Source organism: Diadema antillarum, unplaced genomic scaffold (genome assembly GCF_040938485.1).
Source record: "Diadema antillarum isolate AM-2024a unplaced genomic scaffold, OU_Dant_1.0 seq00001158_RagTag, whole genome shotgun sequence".
NCBI classification, from domain to species: Eukaryota; Metazoa; Echinodermata; class Echinoidea; order Diadematoida; family Diadematidae; genus Diadema; species Diadema antillarum.
The window spans coordinates 180,126-203,253 of record NW_027271968.1 but is presented as its reverse complement, the minus strand read 5'-3'; the positions used below and the strand labels follow the sequence as shown (position 1 = coordinate 203,253).

General features: G+C 38.3%; 1 protein-coding gene and 1 long non-coding RNA gene across 2 annotated transcripts in view; one reads left to right on the top strand and one right to left on the bottom strand.

Annotated features, from left to right (window-relative positions):
* LOC139744316 (exosome complex exonuclease RRP44-like) overlaps window positions 1-23,128 on the bottom strand; it is a 218,268-nt gene that overhangs the window by 52,156 nt on the left and 142,984 nt on the right. Inside the window, exons 20-21 of the mRNA XM_071654761.1 lie at window positions 1,779-1,940; window positions 283-405 (exon numbers count right to left, since the gene is read on the bottom strand). Coding sequence (XP_071510862.1) covers window positions 283-405; window positions 1,779-1,940 — 285 coding nt within the window. The remainder of the gene's footprint in view (window positions 1-282; window positions 406-1,778; window positions 1,941-23,128) is intronic.
* On the top strand, window positions 10,415-13,375 carry LOC139744315 (uncharacterized). The gene is made up of 3 exons (XR_011711822.1): window positions 10,415-10,687; window positions 12,290-12,378; window positions 12,831-13,375. It is a non-coding gene; the product is annotated as an uncharacterized lncRNA (long non-coding RNA).

Here is a 23,128-nt window from a genome sequence, read left to right as displayed (position 1 = left end):
CATGATTTTTATCATGGGTACGACTAAAATGCAGAATAATCAGTGTTTCTTTATTTTGATGAAGGACAATTTGTCAATTCAGTTGCAATTGAAAAAACTTGGCACAAAATCATTAGTCCAAATGCAAACAAGACCCTCACTGAGACAGGCACAAGACTTTGCAACTCCCCAAATATTCCTCTAATGGCAAATTAAACATGCTGACAGACATATGAGGTTAGGGTGGAGATGGGCAGACATGTGTGGGGCAAGGGGTGATGGTCAAGGTGGAGTGGGTCTTACGTGTGGAGAGACAAGCTTCAGAGCCAGTTTCTGGTGTTGGATGCTGGTTGCCTCCATGCTGATCTGGACTGTCACATGATCAAATGCACGCAGCTTCACGTCTCCAACATTCTGACTTGGCTCCTGAAAGAGAACATCCATCAAATCCACGTTATTACATCTACTGTAGGATGACATCGCCACCTCAAAACCACTTTAGATGATTTCCCAAATAAGAATAAAGATAAAGGATAGAAACAAGGAAATAAATGACCTTAAATAAAAACCAAACTAAGAAAATTTATGCTTATAATGCTAAGGATGATGATAACTACTATATAATTACGATATCATCATTAATTGAAAGAATACAAAATTCACTTGTGATGATGGCAGACTAATGCTAAATACAGGGAAACTCGATATAACATACATTACTATAACGAGATATTGGTTATTACAAGGAAACTTTCAAGGTCCCAAATTTCCTTCCACACAAGTCTATGTAAAACGCTACTCTTATGGCGAGATTGGCTGTTATGAAATAACTGCTATAACGAGATATTTTTTGTGATTTCCAAGCAAAGAAAAACATAGTTTATCAAACCCATTATAGCGAGGTAAAGCGAAATCTCATCAGGTAAAGCTTTTTACTTCGCCCCGGCGATCATGTTTGAAGATTGTAAAGCTCTATGCGACGCAAACTGTATGTGTCTTGTACACATGTACACACGCATTTTCTTTAGTGCACTCCACCTACAGATAACACCTTCAGTGTCTAGTCTAGTCTAGTCAGTCTAAGTTTCACTATGATGCACCTCCGTTCCAGTTTTGAAGAAATTGATCAAGAAATGTGCATGGCAAGGTGTACACACATACACACACACACAGACACATACACACAAAATATAACCTGGTGGTCACTTTTGACCCTGTAAAAGGTGGAACATTTGGGGAAGCATCACCAAAAATATAGCGGTTTAGATTGCTGCTAATATCTGTACAAAACTTGCACAAAATCTGCCAAGAAATGTGGCTAATACAGTGGACACAAGTAGACCCTATGAAATACACCTTTTTGTGGATAAGAATGGAACAAGCAAGGGCATTACCACCAAAAGTAATTGGCAGCTAGACATTTTAATGCTACACCTGAATTGCATATATTTTGTCAAGTCTACTTTCATTTTATACCCTGGCATGTGGTACTGGAGAACACTTTGGATTCAGCAGCGTTACGCTACAAGTGCATCACATTTTGTGTACATGCAAGACTGGCCATGTTTCTCAACAAATTTATTCAGTATTGCGCACACATCACAAGGTGTCAGTGGCGTAACACTTCTGAATCCAAAGTATCCTCTAGTACAAAAATACTTTGGGATACAATTACAAGATTATGATATACTCTCTAAAATCATCTGAAAATTACTACACATTGTTTGGGCAGCTTGAGAGATCCCAATTCCTATTCAGAGGGGAAAGAAGGGCTGGGAAAATTGAGCGACAATTCCTACCTCATCATTGTACGTGAAGAGACTAGTCTTGACTCCATCCTCTATCTTTTGTACATAGAGTGTACCCTCCAAACCAAACTTAGGGATGAAGATCTGCAAGGCATTTTTCCTGACAGCTATCACGTACCCATCCTCGTCTACAACTCTGTCCTTGAAAAATATCTGGAGGGAAAGAGGGGAAGATGGATAAAAACAACATACTTTTCAAGGATTGTGTAGATGTACACTTAGTAAAAAAAAAAAAGTAACACAAACATATCATATCAAGATCACATATTGTAAATCTAACAAGAGCTCATATTAGACGTTTTTGTTTATATATTCATATCGTATGCAGAGCTTACAGGGCGGAAGTTTTTTTTTCCATTTATTTATTATTATTATTATTATTTTTTTGACAACAGAAATGCTTGTCCTGGCTTTATCCAACATATATACACACCTGGAATATATACACAACTGGAATCCAAATGTTGAAATTCTATCTCTGGTAAAACTATTATGAAGTTTGGTTACCCCAGGGTTCTGTTGGAGGCCTGCTGCTTTTTTTCTCTGTATACATGTATGCAAACAATCGGTATTTCACAAACATTATCTTGGTTATCATTGTTATGCAGACGATATAAACTTTATCTGTTTTTTAAAGTTACTGTGTCTTCACTGTCATCCTCAATTGCAAAACTTGAAGCATGTTTGCAAGACCTGAAAGTCTGGCTTGCATCCAAAGGCCTTCACCTGAATGATGATAAATTTGAGTTTTTGTTATTGGGTTCAAAGCACATGCTAAGTAAGGTCGCTATCAATCATGTCATGTCCATATTGGTAGCACTTGTATTATTCCATCAAAACCAGCCTGCATTTTAGGTATTATATTTGATCAGGAAATATAATTTTGAAGTCATATTACTCAAGTGCAATGGAATGCTAGACATCAGTTGCATAATCTAAGTTTCATAACAAAATTTTTGTCTAAATCCGCAGCCGAGATTCTTATTCATGCTTTGATTTCTTCTTGGCTGGATTTTTCAAATTTGTTGTTTTGTAATCTTCCACAGAAAGATGTCACAAAACTTTAAGAGTTGCAAAATTGTGCTGCTTGGTTGTAACTTTTACTATAAAGTTTTCTCCATTATTTACATTGGCTGCCTGTAGAAAAAAAAAAAGGATGATCTCGAAGATTGTGTTATTAGTACATCATTCAGCTCATTCTCTTTCCCCCATTTACCTCATGACTCTATTCAAAAATACATTGTACAAGACATGGATGGGGGGATCGTTCTTTCTCCGTTCTCAGACCAAAACTGTGGAATCAGTTACTGTAAAAGTGGATATTTTCGCATGACTAATTTTTCGCGCTTGGCCCGGTTAGAATAGTTTCGCGTGTTTTTAATTCCGCGGAATCAAGACATCACGCACAGGAACATATGACAAGCAAAAATATTCGCGTGCTTTTATTTTCGCACTAGTTTCTGGTTGCGCGAAATGCGCGAAAATTTCAACACCGCGAAAATTTCGACTTTTACAGTACCTTTTCAGTTACGGCAACTGTCATCTACAGAAACATTCAAATCCAAACTTAAAACATATGTGTTCCTCTCACACAAAATTAAAGGGGGGCGCACCCCTTCCCCCCATTTTTTCTTTTTATTTCTTTTGTGTTAACAAAATATAAAGAGGGGGCACGCACCCGGTGCACCCCCCTCTGGATCCACCACCGAGTTTCAACAAGCTCTGAACGAGCAATGGCTTACAGAGAAGCTGAAAGGTGAAATGCAAACTTTAATAAGAACAGTAGCAAATATACTGTGAAGTCAATCTCAGCATAATGAGTAAATTGGCACTCAATCTGAATTAAGGTATACTCCTGGAAGTTGCTCAAAGAAATGTGATCATTCATTTATCATCAAATAGGAGGCTCATCACTATCTTTTCTTTCTTCAATTCTTCCCCTTGAAAAATAAGTAAACAAGTCTTGGAACTGGCCAAAAGATAAGTGCACACAACATACACATCACTAGTATAAACTAGAGAGGGGCCGTCAAAGGCGGCAGACCCACGCCTAAGTACAAAGTCGGGGTAAACATAATGTGCATTCGGTCATCTACCAGAATTCGGCCACTTAATTGCCAGTGTGCTTTATCACCAGCCAGTGAGTTCTACCAAAGATCGTACACTGAAGTGTACGATCTTTGGTTCTACAGTCACATCACACGCAAATCACATCATTACACATACGGTATTAACACTCATTCACGTACAGGAAAGTCCTCAAGTCTCCTCCAAAAATCCATCGAAAATCCCAAATTCCACAGTCAAAAGTGCAGAATCGGAACTTTTCCAAGCGCGCGCGAATTAAGTCCAGTTTTAAGAGTATTGTCTACGCGACGGGTCGCGGAAAAAAGCGCTAAAAATCGAGAAATACGCCGTTTTCTTGCGGGATATTTTGATTATAGCAAGCCGAGAGTGTGATGATATCAAAGGTCGTATGAGTGTACGATCTTTGATGGTACGACTGTATCCACAAAAGCGCAAAAGAAAAACAAAATTTACGTACCCCCTAGGCAATTACCCCTATGATTAGTGTCTACGGGAATTATTCAATGCAAGGGTTGAATGCAAATGTCTACTGCACCAGTATTCGGCCACCAACGAGCGCCGCAACGTCCCCGATGCAATTTTGCACCAACAGTGTAGAGCGCGATGCATTTTCAGCGGCCTTGCACACGCATTGACATTGAGCACGCATATCGTGCAGTGTGACTGCGACCGAGCAAATGCTCCTCCAACGAAAAAAACAATCAATGTTAATTTGAAAAATCATCAAAATACGGGCCAGTTTGTGATGACGGAGAACGAACTTTCATAAATCTAGAAGGACATAGTCCCTCAAATAGGCCTAAACATAAATTTCGGAATTCTTATGAACATTTGAGCAGCGAAGTCGGATCGTTTGGGAGTTTATGTTTTCGTATGGTAGCGGAAAATCGCAAAGTGAGAAACGGGAAATTTTCGGAGTGGTCACTATACCATGGGGTCAAAACTTCAAGGTCACACAGAATTTGCAAGGGTCAACCGATTATCACCAAAATCTAATCGATTCTTTCCTGCCATTATCCAAACATCCCCATAACATTTCGTGCAAATCCGTTTACCCGTTCTCTTGTTATCTTGTACACAAACAAACAAACAAACAAACAAAAAAACAAAAAAACAAACAAACAAACAAACAAACAAACAAACATACGGAACCCTTTACATAACCCCCTGCCGATTTTCATCGGCGTGGGTAAAAAGAAAAACAAAATTTACGTACCCCCTGGGCAATTACCCCCCTACGGCAATTATTCAATGCAAGGGTTGAATGCAAATATCTACTGCACCAGTATTCGGTCACCAACGAGCGCCGCAACGTCCGCGATGCAATTTTGCGCCAACAGGGTAGAGCGCGATGCATTTTCACCGGCCTTGAACACGCATTGACAATGAGTGCGCATATCGTGCAGTGTGACTGGGACCGAGCAAAATTATTTCATGATTGAGGAATGCTCCTCCAACAAACAAACAAAAAAAGAATCAATGTTAATTTGAAAAATCACCAAATACGGGACAGTTTGTGACGACCGAGAGCGAACCCCGAACTTTCATAAATCAAGAAGGACATAGTTCCTCAAATAAACGTAAATTTCGAAATTCTTACGAATGGTGTTGAGCAGCGAAGTTGGATCGTCTTACGAACAGAGTTGCATGCAGCGAAGTCGGATCGTTTGGGAGATACGCTTTTGTATATGGCGCGCCGATCGACCAACAACACTGTTTATCGGCGATAAACACTTTATCGAGCGATAAACTCTGTTTATCAAGATGAAGCTCTGTTTATCACACCTTTATCAACTGATAAACTGAATTTTTCTCGATAAACACCGTTTATCGGCGGTCGATAAACAGTGTTTATCACAAAAAACTCTGTTTATCGGTCGATCGATAAACATAGTTTTTCCTCGATAAACACTGTTTATCACTTGGTCGATAAACATAGTTTTTCTCGATAAACACTGTTTATCACTTGATAAACAGTGTTTTTTTCGTTCAATAAACACTGTTTATCGCCGATAAACAGTGTTTTTTCAGTGTTTATCGCCGATAAACAGTGTTTTTCGGCGATGAACAGTTAATCGGCATTATTGATCAAATGGCGCGCCATATTTGTATGGTAGCGGAAAATCGCAAAGAAACGGAAAACGTTCGGAGTGGTCACTATACCATGGGGTCAAAACTTCAAGGTCACACAGAATTTGCAAGGGTCAACCGATTATCACCAAAATCTAATCGATTCTTTCCTGTCATTATCCAAACATTCCCTGAACATTTCGTGCAAATCTGTTTACCCGTTCTCTTGTTATCTTGTACACAAACAAACAAACAAACAAACAAACAAACAAACAAACAAACAAAAAAACAAAAAACAAACAAACAAACATACGGAACCCTTTACATAACCCCCTGCCGATTACATCGGCGTGGGTAACAAACACTCAGACACAGAAATATTCACATATGAAAACACAAATATATACTCACCTTGTAATAAATCTTTGTTTTTAATCCAAAACAAAGAGAATGTTTACTTAAAAGTCAAATAAATATCAGCGCTGATTCAGAACACTAACAGCAAATCGAGATGCTTTTTACAATCCACACTTCATCAAAACCATGGCAACTGCCATTCCACTCTGAAATTATCAAGCTGTAACCTCTACTGCCTATAGCCCCCCCCCCCCATATAACTTCTTTATTACCTCCGCCGAGGAAAGGAGGTTATGTTTTCATCAGCGTTGGTTGTTTGTTAGTTCGCCTGTTTCAGGCACAGCGATACGGTGCAATTGACTCACCAAAAGCATATGACCTCAAAGCCTCATTTGCATAAAGTAGACATCTTGTGTATGCAAAACTGCTGGGGAAGTGTTGCAGGACAATCGCAATATCTCATCTCAGAAGCCATAAAATGATTAAATCTATACAGGAAATTGAAGAAGAAACTATTCTCCAACTCACAATGTTAGTTATTTGGGGTTTTATTGAGGATAAACCTGTGAAAATAATGTCGAAACTTAGCTTCCAAAACAGAAAATTTGTTCTCAAAACAAGTGTTATTTTTTCACATTTTCCTTCATTGCTCCAAAATGAAACTTTGGTATATGACTAATATGGTAGTATATCCATACTGTGTTCCAAATATCTTTTCTGTATCATTTGGTGCACGGATGTGTCCAGAAAAAATTGAGATCACTGTCACTTGTGACCCACGTAAAATCCATAGTGTAAGCAGTACGCAGTCCGATGTATCGGTTTTCGTGCTGCATGAAACAGTTGAAGCACATTGCAGGGTTTCTCTCTTGCCAACTCACTACCCTGTGGACAGAAAACCGAACCCTGTCGCATTGCGCCAAACCTGACACCGCTGATTGGCTAGGCATGCACTGACCAGTAGAGAACGCATGCGCAGGAGGAGGATCTAGTTGTGTATGTCCAGTATTTTCTCTTAAATTCGGTTGTCTTTTTGCTCTTATTTTCACCTAACTACTAATTGCTCCAACACAAAACTTCACAGGTAGTGAGTCTGCTATATACAGACTAGCAATATGTTAATCAAATGCATATTCATGCAGGCACAGACTTATGTCCAGAAAAAAATCGTAACCCTTTCCCACGGTCGACTCAAGCAGAAAAACACACATATCTTGAAAGATACATCAGCACTTTCGCCCAAAAATCATATGAAGGATGATATATCCATATTAGATATATGTGTGAAGTTTCAAGGGATTTGGTAGTAAAATATGGGAGATACGAGGAGGTGAACTTTCGAGATTTTTTTGTCCTTCCCTCCGCACAGTGCTCGATGACTGTTACGAATTCAAAAGCTTTGGCCTCTTATCAGTGAGTTAATTGCACCGTATCGCCGGGGCTGGTTTATCTGTGTGCAAAATAACTCAAAAAGTTGTGAACAGATTTGGATGGAACTTACAGGAAAGGTTGAGAATGACACAAGTAACAGATTATATTTTGGTGGTGATCAAGGAATTTTTTTTTTTTTTTAATTCTATGCAGGATTTTCCATATTTTGGCAGGTAGGGTCAATGAACTTGGGAGTTCAAGCTGCGCATTTTTGAGGTTTTCATACGCACACTAAAGTGCATGCTCTAGTTCCAGCTGATTAGGGGGAGGTGCATCGCACAGCTGAGGACGTATGATGACATAACAAAAGACTCCTATATTCGGAAATCGGGTGATTTTCAGCATGCATACATATGGGTGGAAATCACTGATCTCTATGGATGAACAAAATCAGTGGTGGAAATGAGCTGTTTGGCAGAGGTCTAGGCTCTCAGAGTGCTTCTCTAGTTATTTGATGTATCACTGTCATATTTGGCACATGGCAGAGTAACTGAAGGCTCTACATGACCCAACATTTGAAATTTATCAAGGTGACCCATTGAGGGCGGTATTCACCAAAATATAAAGAAATAGATAGGAATATGCTAAAGTCATGGTTTTTCTTCATAACTTCTTTACCCCCCAGTATATATGTCTTATTTTAGACCAATCACTATCATATTTGCCACTGAGGAAAAGCATGTCAAACTTCACTGTTTGTTACGGTCAAAATTCCTCAAGGCCAACACATGGGGGCACTTTTCATTACAATACTGTATAAGCCATATATTTAGTGAGTCTAAATTTTCGTGAATCGGGACTACCTGACAATTTCCCGAGTGGTTGAATTTGTGATCGTTGAGTACAGTACTAAATAGAGAAGTGCATGCATGCATGTCACATTCATATCGGGATCATAGTCAATATTTTTGTGTGTTTTTAAATTTGAGAATAGCACCTGACTCGCAAAATTTGTGAAAGTAAAAATCTCATGAAATATTTGGCATATACAGTATAAGAACTGAATGAGATCTGTGATGTATTGTTTGGGATAGGTACTTATTATACAGGTATCACATTTCATGTTTCCATGATATTGGAATTTTGAGTTTGCAGATTCATAATATGATAAACAAATGATACTACAGACAAGACTTGTGTGACAGATTCAAAATGACACAAACTAAAATGGAAGTCTTTGGGAAAAAAAATCTATTGTTTGATGCCTATATCACATGCAAAATAAAAGAAATAATAATAAGACCATTACAGGGTTATTCAAAACTATATTTACTTCATATTTTGGTCCTTTAGCAAATTACAGCCAAGAAAACCCCATTTCATCCACTATTACAATGTATATCGTCGGCGGCCATCTCAACAGCCGTATATATTATGCAAATTTTGCGTAAGAATGACATTTTGAGATAATCACATTTGAAGTTTACCCATTTTTCAGTCATGACTGCTACACTTTTATCTCTGGCATTTCCAATTATTTTTGTAATACGTCAGACTTTTAATTCTTATTCTAATGTGTAATGTTTTTGTCAAAATGTATTGTTAGGAATTATGCGAGAAATCGCGAGAGAGCTACATATATGTTTTTTCGGTTTGCATAGACCGTTGCCATTTGCCATGTAGACAATAGTTTTGTTGACTGTACACACAGTTCTTGTGATCACCAAACCGCCATATATCACTAATATATACGCGCAAAGTCAATGTGCCTCATATACGATGGTTTGGTTGACTGTGCGCACTGTGTCTGTGGTCATCCAAAACATGGTATATTGGAGAGGATGCCATATCACTGTTTTTTAACATGCGTGCCTATGGGGAAATGAACAAAATGAAATGACAAGACTCTATAAAAGTGATAATTACACAAAAATTAGATCAAATCAGAAACTGAAAATTTCACAATATGCACAACGGAATGTCCACTACCGAAATGACTTGAAAATCTCACAATCAAAATTTTGACGGAAAATTGTGATATACGATGCTCCGGATGACTGCTAACGATGAACTTGAAATAGAAAAATATGCAAAATCTTACTTAATCGTTGTCAGTTCATGGTTGCCATGGCAACCAGCAATATCAGACATAGCTAAATTATATATCAAAATGTTTGCCATAAATTTTAGGAAATGTCACTAAATTTTGTTGAAATTGGGTAAAGAGCATAGGAGTAGCAAATGAAAATATGGCAGGAGGCACAGTGTGCCTCCTTGGGCTTTACAGAATCACATCGGTTTAGCTTACCATACATAATATAGCATCCTCTACATCAAGACTATTCATAAGAGAGGACTTGTGGTGATGGTAGACAGACACTAAATTCAAGTGATGAAAACAGCATGTTTGCTTTGCAGAAAATAAATTGTACATGTATTCTAATCACATATATTGTGTGTCTGGTGTATGTAAAACATGTCACTCATATCCCTAGCTCAGACTGACTGTGGTCAAGTTTCTTCTCTCTATTTAGACTGCTGTATGATTACCATCATCATTCCACAAAGCTAACATATGTCATATGACTTCAACATCTGGCTGTGGATATGCAAGCACACTAGTTTAGCTTGAGCTGTTAAAGTAGGCCTTTCAGTCACGTGACACTTTTTTTCAACCGCTCCGCTGCCCCACACTGAGTCTATGGGGTGTGAAGGTCACTCCATAGGGTTTGTGTGTGCAGCGCTGCCGAGAAGAGTTTTGGGTCGACGGCACCGTCTTTTCAGAAACTCTCCGAAATTGCTCGGAATACCTCGCTAACTTCCGAGGGTCGTAGCATCAATGTGATTGGTCGATGAATTTCCGAAAGTATCCGAACAGACAGAGTAAACATTGACAATTCCGATGATATGTGAAATGGATCACCTATCGTGAAGCTTCATGACGTCTGAGCTAAAAGAAAAGTTTGCTCGAAGATTTCATTATCCAGATGCGCCAAGATCCGTCCATTTCACACGTAAGTAGATAATATCATGTTTTAAGAAACTTTATGTGAAGTTTCATGGTGAAAAATGATTTCATTTTGATGCTAGAGTGATTTTTAGGCAGCACTGTCCGTTCAATTTCCAAGCGAGTTTTTACTGCAATCACGCAGCTGTCGACAGCTGAGAGCATGTCGAGCAGTGATTTGTTTACGTGAACGATCCATTACGGACAGGTATCGTAGTGTTGCGATGTTTGTGTGTGTGGTCTTTTTATAGCTTTGCAAAAGACGATGCTGGCCTGCTGATCATTTTTATTAATAGTGAAGAGTAATCTTAATGCCAATCGATTAAATATCCGGTCATCATTGTGGCAAAGTTTGCATTTTCAGTTACCTCATTCTATTGATTTACCTGCATGGCGAATGGATCGTTCCGTTTGGTATGTGTTGTAAACAAGTACGGTAAACAACTAATGCGATGTGTGATAACCCTTGCTGTTGGTACGAAGGAATCGACGATGTTTTAATCAAAATCCCTTGTGGCACGACCCCCCAAGAGTGACTTAATTTGTTTCCATATTTAGTTTATACTATCCTTCACGAAAATTTCGGGTTTGAATGTCAGATTTATGATCAGGTTTTTGTTACCGACCGTATGTTTTGATCAATGTAGTGGTCACGATCGTGCACACTGACTTGCCAATACTACAGTACACGTTATGTATGTGAGCTACTGTACTGTGTACACCTGACCTGCAGAGCAGAGCAGGCTTTGTTCCACTTCGTACTTCGATCGAAATTCGATCGGATTATTTTGACAGCAACTTTCAAAATCCCTAGTTGTTATGAAGTGTCTCTCTCAAATATTCCCTCTGGACGACCTAAAAACTATGAACATTTGGCAGATTGAGTTACAGTACTAGTATACAAGTCAGATTGGAGGCCGGAGTAACACCGATGATTTTTTTTTTAGCGTCTGGTCGGGCTAGAGTTACTTACAGACAGTAGCAACTTGAAAAGACTTCTTTGCAACTTGCAAGAATTTTTGGAAAATTTCTTCAGTTTCTACAATTCAAACTTCAGTACAATAGTTTACTTGTAACCTGGTATTCCAAGTATAGTTATATTTTGTGAAATTACAGGAGTAAAATTACTGTGAAAGTATTTTACGTAATTACAGAATTCATTCTCTGATTCTTCGTACTGAACACCACTGAGCTGGGAGGAAGGGGAAATTACTGTAATTTTTTAAGTGTATGACAAATATCAGCACTTAGTGCTGCTCGTGCTAATAAAGAGGGCACTAGGCCTAGCTATGTCACTAACGTCAACCTACGTAAATATAAAAAGCAGAAATTACACCATTTACATTTAATTTTCTGTGACTGACAAATTGATATTTAGTGTTTTGTTTCAACTCAAGTTTTGAGCAGAAACATTCATGAGTCTTGGCTCGATATTTAGACAGTGTGCTTGCAGAAGAACCAAGATTGATCAGACTAGTGATGATGATTATATGAGACACTAAGCGCTTGACTGTCAATTCATTAGTATTTCCTACAGAGTAGCCTGAAGCCTTCAATCTTCGTATTCTTAGAGTAATTCATGTCAGTTTGATTATGACTTTATTTTCAGGTGACTGGGCGGGTATGTGTGCCTTCTTATTGTCATGGATGTTGAAGGTGACTGCAGTGGTGTAGCCAGCAAACAAAATCCAAGTTCAGGTTAGAAAAATTTAAGTTCATTCCTTATGTTATATATATCCATCTTTAACCCCCAAAATTGTGACTCATTTATTTTATTTTATTTTTATTATTATTTTTAGATTTCTGGTTTTTCATGTGAACATGCACGTACATGCATGCACACACAATCTGAGGCCAGTGAGGGCGAGACAAATAAGCAAGGTCTTATCCTAAAATTGTGACACTTCAAACTTGAACTTTACAGACTGCAATTCTATATATTTTGTTGTTGTTTTTTTGTTTAAGAAATTTGTTAAAATTTTGCCTCAAGATTTTCACAGGCTTTATAAATTCATAATCTGGATAACGTTTTGCAAAACAGATTGTTAATCTGTGATTACTGTACATGTAGCCAGGACTCTGAACTATTTTTTAAATCTAATAAAATCAATGTAAAGTAATCAAATATTGATCATACTTCTTTATAACAGAACATGACTCTGTGTTTCCCTCTGGCCAAGCTGGAAGTGGATCCTCTCAACGACATGTAACAGGCCCAACAAACCTTTCTGCCGTCCAGCCAAGTCAGCTGCTAGAAGAATCCTCTGCAGGCTCATCGCTGCCCCACTCACATTCAGCTCCCTGATAGAGGCCGATCATTGGTGTTTGATGTCATATATAACATATAAGTCACACATGTTCTTCACACTTAATGTGTGCTTCCACATGTGTTATGTAAGTGGAACTGTTATAATGTTTGGATAGTGCTGATTATCCATGTGTTCCCAGTACTGCATCAGTATGCATTTTTCAAACCCAAAATTTAAAACCTGACTGAGACTTGATATAGGTTTTTGCTCTGTATTTCTTTGAAGGCAACTCCAATAGAGTGAACATAAAGTGAATTTGAAATCACATGGCAGAATACATCTATAAATTTCTCAACGATTTATTGAACTTGCGTTTTGTAGTGCTTTGTTTCTATACCTGCGAACTGCAAAAGATGTATGTGTGCCATGAATTGTGTGTGTGTGTGTGTGTGTGTGTACAGTATTGATATTCATATTTGTCAAAAAATGAAAAATATGAATTTGATACTATTGCAGAGTTGTGGCAGAAAGTGATATGAAGATGAAAGGCAACTTCCACCCAAATATTGCGAACATTTATGGCCAGAAATATATGGACCAATATGAATATTAATATTCATATCTTCATCTGAATATCAGTATTCATATTTGTATGAATAATATTAATGTGGCCTTCTGACAGGATTCTGGCAAAACATGTCATTTAGCAAATCTGCATTTTTTTCCTGGTATTGTTAACCATTACCAATTAACATACATTATATTTTACTTTTTAATATTGATATTAATATTTTTAATGTAATGTTCATGAAAAAATTATTGTAGACTTGTGGGAAAATATTATACAAAGCTATCCTGCAAATTTTGTTGAGTTATTGTGATTTATCACTCTGTTACAAGTATTTATATGCATTTTTATGAATATTAATATTCATAATTTTCAAAATATGAATCCTATTTCTTTAAAAACAGTGCAAAATTGTGACACAATCTATCATCATCATATCCTGCAAGTTTCATTGTCATACTTCAAACAGTAAAGGAATTATAGGCAATTTAGTTGTCTGTGTACATGCTCAGGCGGTGCCATTGTTAAAACAAAGTAAAACAAAAGATTGACCTTTGACCCCGGGTTGAAAAATGGGCATGTCTTGTGACATTAAAACGCCTATATCTTTGCAACCGCTTGACCGATTTGAAAAATTCAAAAAGATTTGTGAATGGGAAGAGTAGGGCTTTCATTCTACACTAATTTTTCCTGACCTTATATCATTTTGAAAAATCACCTAAAATGCCTAGTTAAAGCTCTGAAAGAATTGATACTTTCTTCTCTTCAAATCACTCCAGCCATACCTCTGGAGATGATATTGTATTGTATAGTGGATATACAAGCATACTATTTAGCTTGAGCTATTAAAGCTCTGAAAGATTTGATACTTTCTTCTCTTCAATCACTCCAGCCGCACCTCTGGAGATGATATTGTCAAAGTAGAAATTTTCGCGGTGTTGAAATTTTCACGCTTTTCGCACAACCAGAAACTAGAGCGAAAATAAAAGCATGCAAATATTTTTGCTTGCCATATGTTCCAGTAGTTGATGTCTCGATTCCGCGGAATTAAAAACACGCAAAACTCTTCTTACCCGGCTGAGCACAAAAAATTAGTCACGTGAAAATATCCACTTTTACAGTTCAGGATAATGAGATGGAAATAGATTAGGGAAAGAGATCACAAAGCTCAGCTGCACTTTGTGTTAAACAACCACACACACTGGAGGTCAAATTATTGGGTCAGTAGACCTTGGGGTGGGGTGGGTCATAATAGAAGCAGAGGGTGGGACATAGCTTTTCAGAACTAAAAAGGCCTAGTCTTATTATGCAGCATCCTGACAGATGAGCTCTGCTACTTCAACAAGGTCAAGGCACACACACACACACACACACACACACACACACACACACACACACACACACACACACACACACACACACACACACACACACAAGAAATTTATGGGAGTGATTGCTCTTTCCTTTGCTTTGACAATGACTAAACTGGGAAGCTTTAAGGATTAAATAAAATAAAAAATTCTTTATCTAGTTTTTTAAAGGGTCTAGTGGTAGAGTCTGACATGAGCGTCTGGGCTGAAATCACAGTCAGGTGACCAAACCCTGCCAGTGACCTTGGCCCAGCAGAGAACTAACAAAACAAGAAATAAAGGCCAAGAGACAAGTATCCCAGGACATGTTTAGAAGACTCACAAGCTAGGTTTTTATTCCAGGTCTCATAGATTGATTATGTATTGAGCAAAGCGATGTGTTATAAAAACTCAGCCCTGCCTCACAGCCTGGGCCCTGTTGCCTAGAAAAAAGAAGAAGTTATGCTTGAAAAGTCATGAACTTAATCTGGGAAACATAATCAGTGTGAAAGCGCCAGCAAAACCTACAATTTTAATAATCTGATGTAATTGCATGTTTGACAATGTAGGATTATGCCAAATGTTTGCTCGTACAGTGCAGCCACTAAAATAACTTTTCCCCATAGGCCTACATTCCATACGACATCGCTCAAAATATTTGGCAATGTCATTTATGCACTTGTCAATGTAATGACGCACCCCATTCCCCCCAGACATGGGTGCGTCATGGTCATTTTTTGACCGACCATACATGGTTTTTGATGCACACCTCGGTCACTTTTTTGACGGACATCCTTGGTACATTTGATGCACATCCGTAAATACTAAAACGATTTTTGCATACGTTTTATTCACGCAATTTCATTTTCTTTTGGTTCGTAAACATAAATTGTAAAAGTTTCGGAAGATTTCCTTACCCTGTAAGTACCATCATTCACTGTAAATCACTCTGCCACAACGATATTCTGTATGTATTCTGTACATGCAATCCATACATGACTTGTGTGCAGATGCGCTGTGTGTGCGCGGCCATTGCTAGCTCGGTTGAATGCAACACATGGACGATGTAGTTTATGTTCGATGAGGAATCATCGTGTCTTTTACAAGCAGAAAACAATCGACTGTTGATCATAAAATATACTAAACTAGCAATCAGAGCAACTTCACCATTCAGAGATCATTCAATTTCTTTGAAATCGCGCAATTTTGTCGAGCGTGAACCCACAAGAACCTCTCTACTTTTAGATTGTCGTCATGCTCTCACCAACTCTACATAAACATGTGACTCCGAGCTGGTGGCTCCAGCCACGGAGCTACCTCCCTGCGCTCTAGCTCAGCACAAAGCATGCATGGCTTTGTCCTACTAGTAGATGTCACTCACATCGTATAAGCATGATAAGATTTTGTATTTTTCTCGGGACATTTGACTGATCTTTTAATTTTTAGTCAAGATAGAAGGGATGTAGTAATCATTTCCATAGCTAGGTGAACATTGTGGTGCACAGCTAGTCTGTTTGATGTTTTTCTTTCATGCCAAAATAAAGACTTAAAAAAAAAAATAGTACCGATAATGTTTGCATTCATTCAAAGGGGTTTGGTTCGATTACTCTAACTGCCTGTTCCCACCTGTACCCCACCCCCAATTTACACGTGTGCGCAAATTCCTTTGCCCTGTGGTTTTGTCTGTCTCATGGGTGTCAAGTTTCCCTTCACATTGTTTTTCATGTCATTGTTCAATTCCACTGTCCACATTTTGCTTCGATAATCACCTCACAAGAGACAAGCGTAGTCATATTTGCTGCTAGTTGTTTGTTGTTTGTTTTGTTGTTTTTCATCACTCTTGGGATCAGGACCATGGTGGGGAAAGGGGAAAGAGTAGGGTGAGTCGAGTACGAGTGAGAGTGGACAGGGAGAGGGCAATCGAACGATGGAATCCTCTGCTCACGATTTGTCTCTTAAAACATAAATTGTCAACCTTTTTTTCATAGTTATGATGGGTGTTTTGTTGGGTGTGTTAATGTGTTGATTTTTTTGCCATAAAAAGAAGGAATAAATATCGTAGAATGTCGACCAAAAAGGAAATGTGTTCACCAACATTGCGTGTACATTTGACCAAGTATCAAAAAGAAAATAACTCCCCCCCCCCAAAAAAAAAAGGATTTGTTCTCCGTTATTTGGTTGTTCAATATGATTATTTTCTTTCTTCAGGTCTAGCACTCACCCGAGTATCGCAAGTTCATCCTTCACGCAGTCACTAATCTAAATTATTCACAGCTCTACCAAAATTTGACAAGGCATTCTCAAGTAGCATATGAAAATGTACAATAAGGGCCCAAATTTTTTAAGAATCCTTAATTTGGGGGGATTGGGGCCCCCAGGGGCCCTCTGGGTGGGGCATGGTGCACATTTTGATAAACTGAGATCCTAACACCCTAGGGATGCTACCTGCCAAGTTTGATGAAAATCGATCGTGAGGTTTTCAGGAAGAAGATGAAAATGTACAATACAGGCCCCCATTTGGACCTCCCCACCCTTGCCCCCAAGAGGGGCACCCCTGGATCTGCTATGAACAAACTTGAAACTACAGTCATTAATGTACTCACTAACATTATCTTAGCTCTATCACTTCTGATTCTAGAGAAGATTTTTAAAGATTCCTTCATTTTGGGAGGTTTGGGCCCCTTGGGGCCCTCCAGGTTGGATATGGTGCCCATTTGAACAGATTGAGATCCTATGCCCCTAGGGATACTACCTGCCAAGTTTAGGTGAAAATGGGTCATGGGGTTCTCAAGAAGAAGATGACAATGTACAATTTAGGCCCCATTAGAACCCCTCCCCACCCCCCTCCCCTGGGTCCCAAGGGGGGCACCCTGATTCTGCCATGAACAAACTTGAAACTACAGTCATCAATGTACTAACTCATAGTGTTAACCAAGCTCTATCACTTCTGGTTCTAGAGAAGAAGATTTTTTAAAGATTTGTTAATTTTGGGGGGTTTGGGCCCCCCCCCCCCCTTGGGGCCCCCTGGGTGGGACATGGTGCCCATTTTAACAAATTGAGTTTCTAACCCCCTAGGGATGCTACCTGCCAAGTTTGGCGACAATCGGTCTCGGGGTTTTCAAGGAGAAGATGAAAATGTTAAAAGTTTACGCACGACAGACGAAGAACGATCGCAATAACTCACTTGAGCCTTTGGCTCAGGTGAGCTAAAAATGCAAGAATGTTTGTGATTCCACGGATGCGTTTATTTCATTGTCGGATGAGCAAACCTTCGGAGTATCGAGCCTTGTTTTATTCACAGATAACTTTTGGAATAACACACTTTATACTCAAAGCAAGACAATAAGTTTAATTCTGATTGATAGTTTGACATCGTTTATTTCTTAGTTGGGAAGCAAGAGATAATTCAGAAAAGAAACACAGACGGAATGTGAAATATTTAAAGCTACTAAATGAGATTAAATCTTAGTGTGTTTGTTGGTTTGTTTGTTGTTTGTTTGTTTGTTTGTTATTGGGAGAAGGGTTATTTTCATAGTACCCACGTAAGGTTCACTGATGCAAAAATGATATTCCAAAACACGTAAATTCCCTACACATTATAGATGTTCGTATATCAGTAGTGTGAAAATGAATGATAATGATTCATAATCCGAAAGAGCACGAATGTAGTGATTGCGTTTATCCGGACGTGAAATCAAGTTGGTTAGTCTGGAAACAGATTACAAAACTTATCATTATGATGATGATGATTATTACTATTATTGTCAGGAACCTGTTACTATTTGATTAACGAGCATTTGTTTGCTTGTTTTTCCGTTGTCGGATTAGCAAACCTTCGGAGTGCCAACCCTTGTTTTGTTTTCGGATAAACGAACTTTCAGAACAACGAAATTTCAGAGTAGCAAACTGTAATTATTTTATTTGGGCATTGGGGATAATTCAGAAAAGAAATATAGACGGTGGGAAAATCCTAAGTCAAGAAATATGTTGGATTCTTAGTTTGACAATGTTTATTTTCGTAGTGTTCATTATTCCAAAAAAAAAAATACACGGTTCGCCATTCCGATGGGTCTTATTCCATATACGAAACACGCATATTCCACATGCCTACATGTGGTATGTTTTTTTTTATTTGAAAATGTAATTATGGTTTATCAATCTGATTTATGGCATTATTCTGAAAGTTCGTCAATCTGAAACGAATTACGTGGCACACAACTAATTGGGCCTACTTATTTCGTTTTCGGATAAACAAACATTCAGATTACCAAATCTTCTTTTGTTTTTGAGTGAAAAACCCTTCGAAAGAAAATCTTTTTTTTTCCAATTTACGAAACTTCGGAATCGCGAATCTTCGGAATCGTGAAACTTCTTTTTTCCCTTTTTTGAATAAACGAACGTTCAGAGTATCAAACAGTACTTAACATGTTTTTTCTCAGTCTGTGTCCATATAGAAGGGAGTGATTTTTTGAAAGGCAAGAAATAAGTTAAATTTATGTTTTTACATCGTTTCCTCTTTTTTATCGGGAGTGAGTGGCAGGGCTGGCGGAACCGGGGGCTCGGCCCTCACTTTTTTTTTGCACCCGTAGGCCTACATAGTGGGCTTTTGAAAACGTGGCACCAGATATGTGATAGGCTACTTCAGAAGGAGGTACATAGATGGGAGGTATTATTTAGTTCAAGAACGAGATTTATTTCTTAGTTTCGTTAATGTCTTGTGTGCACGGTATTTATCATTCCCTAAAGAATTAAAAAAGGGTTCATATTCTGATAATTGTTATTTCGAATTTGAAAAAAGCAAAATCCCTGTGCCAATGTTTTTCTTCCGAAAATGTCATTTGCAGCATTCATATTCTGAAAAAAAAAAGGTTTTGTTAATCTGAAAACGAATTGTAATTCATTTTCAGATTAACTTTATTATTTCTTTATTGGCTTAACGAACCTTCAGAATAAAGAACTTTCAAAGAAACAAACAGTAGTAAACAATTTTTTTATCTTTCTTCAATCGAGCGATGGGCGGACAATTCAGAATCCAGAAGTAGCTAAAACAGGAAAATAAGTTATACTTTTCTTATTTCTTTTATTGGTGAGTACAGATAATTCTGATAAGAAATGGAAAAAAAAGAAATAGCCTTAATTGAGGCCAGATAAATGAAAGAAATAAAGAATCATAACGTTTGTAAGCCTGGCTGGGTCTTCATCCTGGGGCTTCGACTTGAGCGAACATTCTTTCCCAGTTCATCCCCCAGGCCCCAGACTGTTTATGACCTCCGAGAATGCGTCGGTACGCGCGGTTTCTTTCGTTGAATATGGTAGTCTCTTCCTTATACCTACCCCTCCCCCTTCCCCAAGTCTGGCACCTTGCCATAGTGGGATTTTTCTTTTTTCTTGGTAAAGTTGGTGTTAACAATACTGTACTCTTGACTGCGCATTGCATTAGGGACGTGTTTTTCATTTCTATCTGAATTACGTAGAGTCTACTGTGTTCTACGTACACATGGAGCACGCTGCTCACAGCGAGTCACGCACCACACTCGACTTACCTGCTACTGCAGGTACGCTACGGAATTCCCGCGAGCAGAAAATGAATTTTTTTCGAGTCAGCTGCTATTCGCGAAATTAAAAACACGTGAAAATATTGACTCTAATGCCGATATGAATGTGACGTACGCATATACATTTCTCCGTTCAGTACAGGACTCCACGATCGCGACTTTTACCACTCGCGAAATCGTCGGGAAGTCCCGATTCGCAAAAATTTAGACTCGCGAAATATATGGCGTATACAGTATATCAATTGGGTAAATTTGTTGGTAGAATCTCCACTAGATATCAGCATCCCATCTGATATGAGTGCATATGATATCATTGTTATTTCCAGCAAACAAACTTATCTCAGTCAAACTTAGTCTGCACTGTCTACTACACCTCAGGCTATGATTCCTCCATAATATGAAGGCTATGCCCCTCTGAATGTCTAGACATTGGATGTTTCTTCCTTGTAAGCAAGCCATCACTGTAAAGGACATGAAACTAATTGAGTACTGATAACCCAAAGCAAAAGCTGAACCAAAACTTGGCATAGCTCCTTGCATGAAAATGCACATTGAAAGGCAGTCTGGAGTCTATCCTCTACAATAATATAGAAGTGCCTAGATTGGACTATGCTCGCAGCAAATGAAACAAATCTTACACTTCCCATGTTTGTTATTTGATCTGGAAGCATTCTCAAGTTCAAACCCAAAATCGGAGACTGAAACCCACATCCTTATTATCACGCACTGTATGCAGACACAATCACAGAGTCAACATGACCAAGACATGTAGCAGTCTTTGTGCTCCATGATGTCATGAGAACCATGGACCTCAAGATCAAACAAGATATAAGAGTGCATAAATCTTAATCACACTACTTACGTTCAGACGACAAGCCTTAACCTCGAAGTTAAGCTTGTAGTTAGGGACCGTGAAGATGCACTCGTAGTTAGCTAACCTCGAGGTTAGCTCGATTTTAAGAGCCACAAGAAATCTTATGGTTAGCGCTATAACGACGAGCCACGGGGGGTCCCCACTCTAGTTAAGCACAATGTGGACACAAAAATCAACGCACTCAAAGGGGCAGGAATTTAACCTCGAGGTTTCGTGACCTCGAGGTTAAGATTCGTCCGTGTGGACGCACATCGAAGTTAGGGGGCAAAGGCTTAACCTCGAGGTTAGGGCTTGTCGTCTGAACGTAACTACTGTCTTTTTTTTTCACCCACGCCGATAAAAATCACCAGGGGGTTATGTAAAGGGTTCAATATGTATGTATGTTTGTTTGTTTGTTTGTTTGTTTGTTTGTGTACAATATAACAAGAGAACGGGTGAACACATTTGCACCAAATGTTCAAGGAATGTTTGGATAGTGACAGGAAAGAATCAATTAGATTTTGGTGATAATCAGTTGACCCCTGCAAATTCTGTGCGACCTTGTAGTTTTGACCCCATGGGGTGACCACTCCGAACATTTTCCTGTTTCTTACTGACCACTTTAATAATAATAATTTTTTTTTTTTTAAAGGACAAGTTCACCTTCTTAAACATAAGGATTGAGAAAATGCAACAATATTAGTAGAACACATCAGTGAAAGTTTGAGGAAAATTGGACAATCGATGCAAAAGTTATGAATTTTTTAAATTTTTGTGTTGGAACCGCTGGATGAGGAGACTACTACAGCTTGTGAGTCATATGCGTACAACAGTATAAAGAAAATATAAAAGAAAATTCAACATATTTTCACTTTTTTCGCATAATAAAAGAACAATTGACTTGCCTCTTTCTAAAGGCAGGGGGAATAATATTGCCCATAACATTTATCGGTAACGAGTCAGGGGAATGTGTACTTTTTTCAAAAGATGGAATTTTGTGAAATTCTCTTTATATTTTCCTTGTATTGTTGTACGCATGTGACATCTAAGTTATTCATACACTGCAGTAGTCTTCTCATCCAGCGGGTACTGCAAAAAAAACTTCAAAAATTCTTAACTTTTGAACGGATTGTCTGATTTTCCTCAAACTTTCAATGATGTGTTCTACTAATATTGCTACATTCTCTCAATCCTTATGTTTATGAAGGTGAACTTGTCCTTTAAATAATAGTAGCTACAGGTCCACCTTTCAGTGCTCATGGCGATTCAAAAAATGGAAAAAAAAATAGATATATACATGTTCAAACATGACAACAGAGAAGAAAATGGCAAACAACAGACAAACACATACCAGAATGCAATTGTTCCGAACATTATACATTGCAGTTATAGTCCTCAGTGTGAGAGGAACAGAGAGGATGTTTTAAGTTTGAATTTAAATGTTTCTGTAGATGACAGCTGCCTTGGGTAACAGATTCTGCAATTTTGGGCCTATAACGGAGAAAGCATGATCACCTTTGTCTTACTTTGGTTTTTTGTTTTTATATCTCAGCCATTTCAAAACTAATTTTTACAAATAAAAATATTAAAAAAATCCTCTCAGATCATCTCTCAAAAACTTAAAATCTTAATCCCCCCATGTCAATCCCTAAAATGTTATAATTTCACTATAGTTGTCCATGTTTTCAAAATGGCTCAAAGTATTGTCATGAAAATTGGTGTTATACAAATAGAGACTACAGTACGCGCAATAGAAAACGCCCGACGAAAGTGCATCCAAATTTCGTCCCAACGCTTTTAGCATTGTTGATTTCGCCGGGGACGTTTTCAACGCTTTTTGCGTCCAGACTTCATGGACGGATTTTGGACGAATT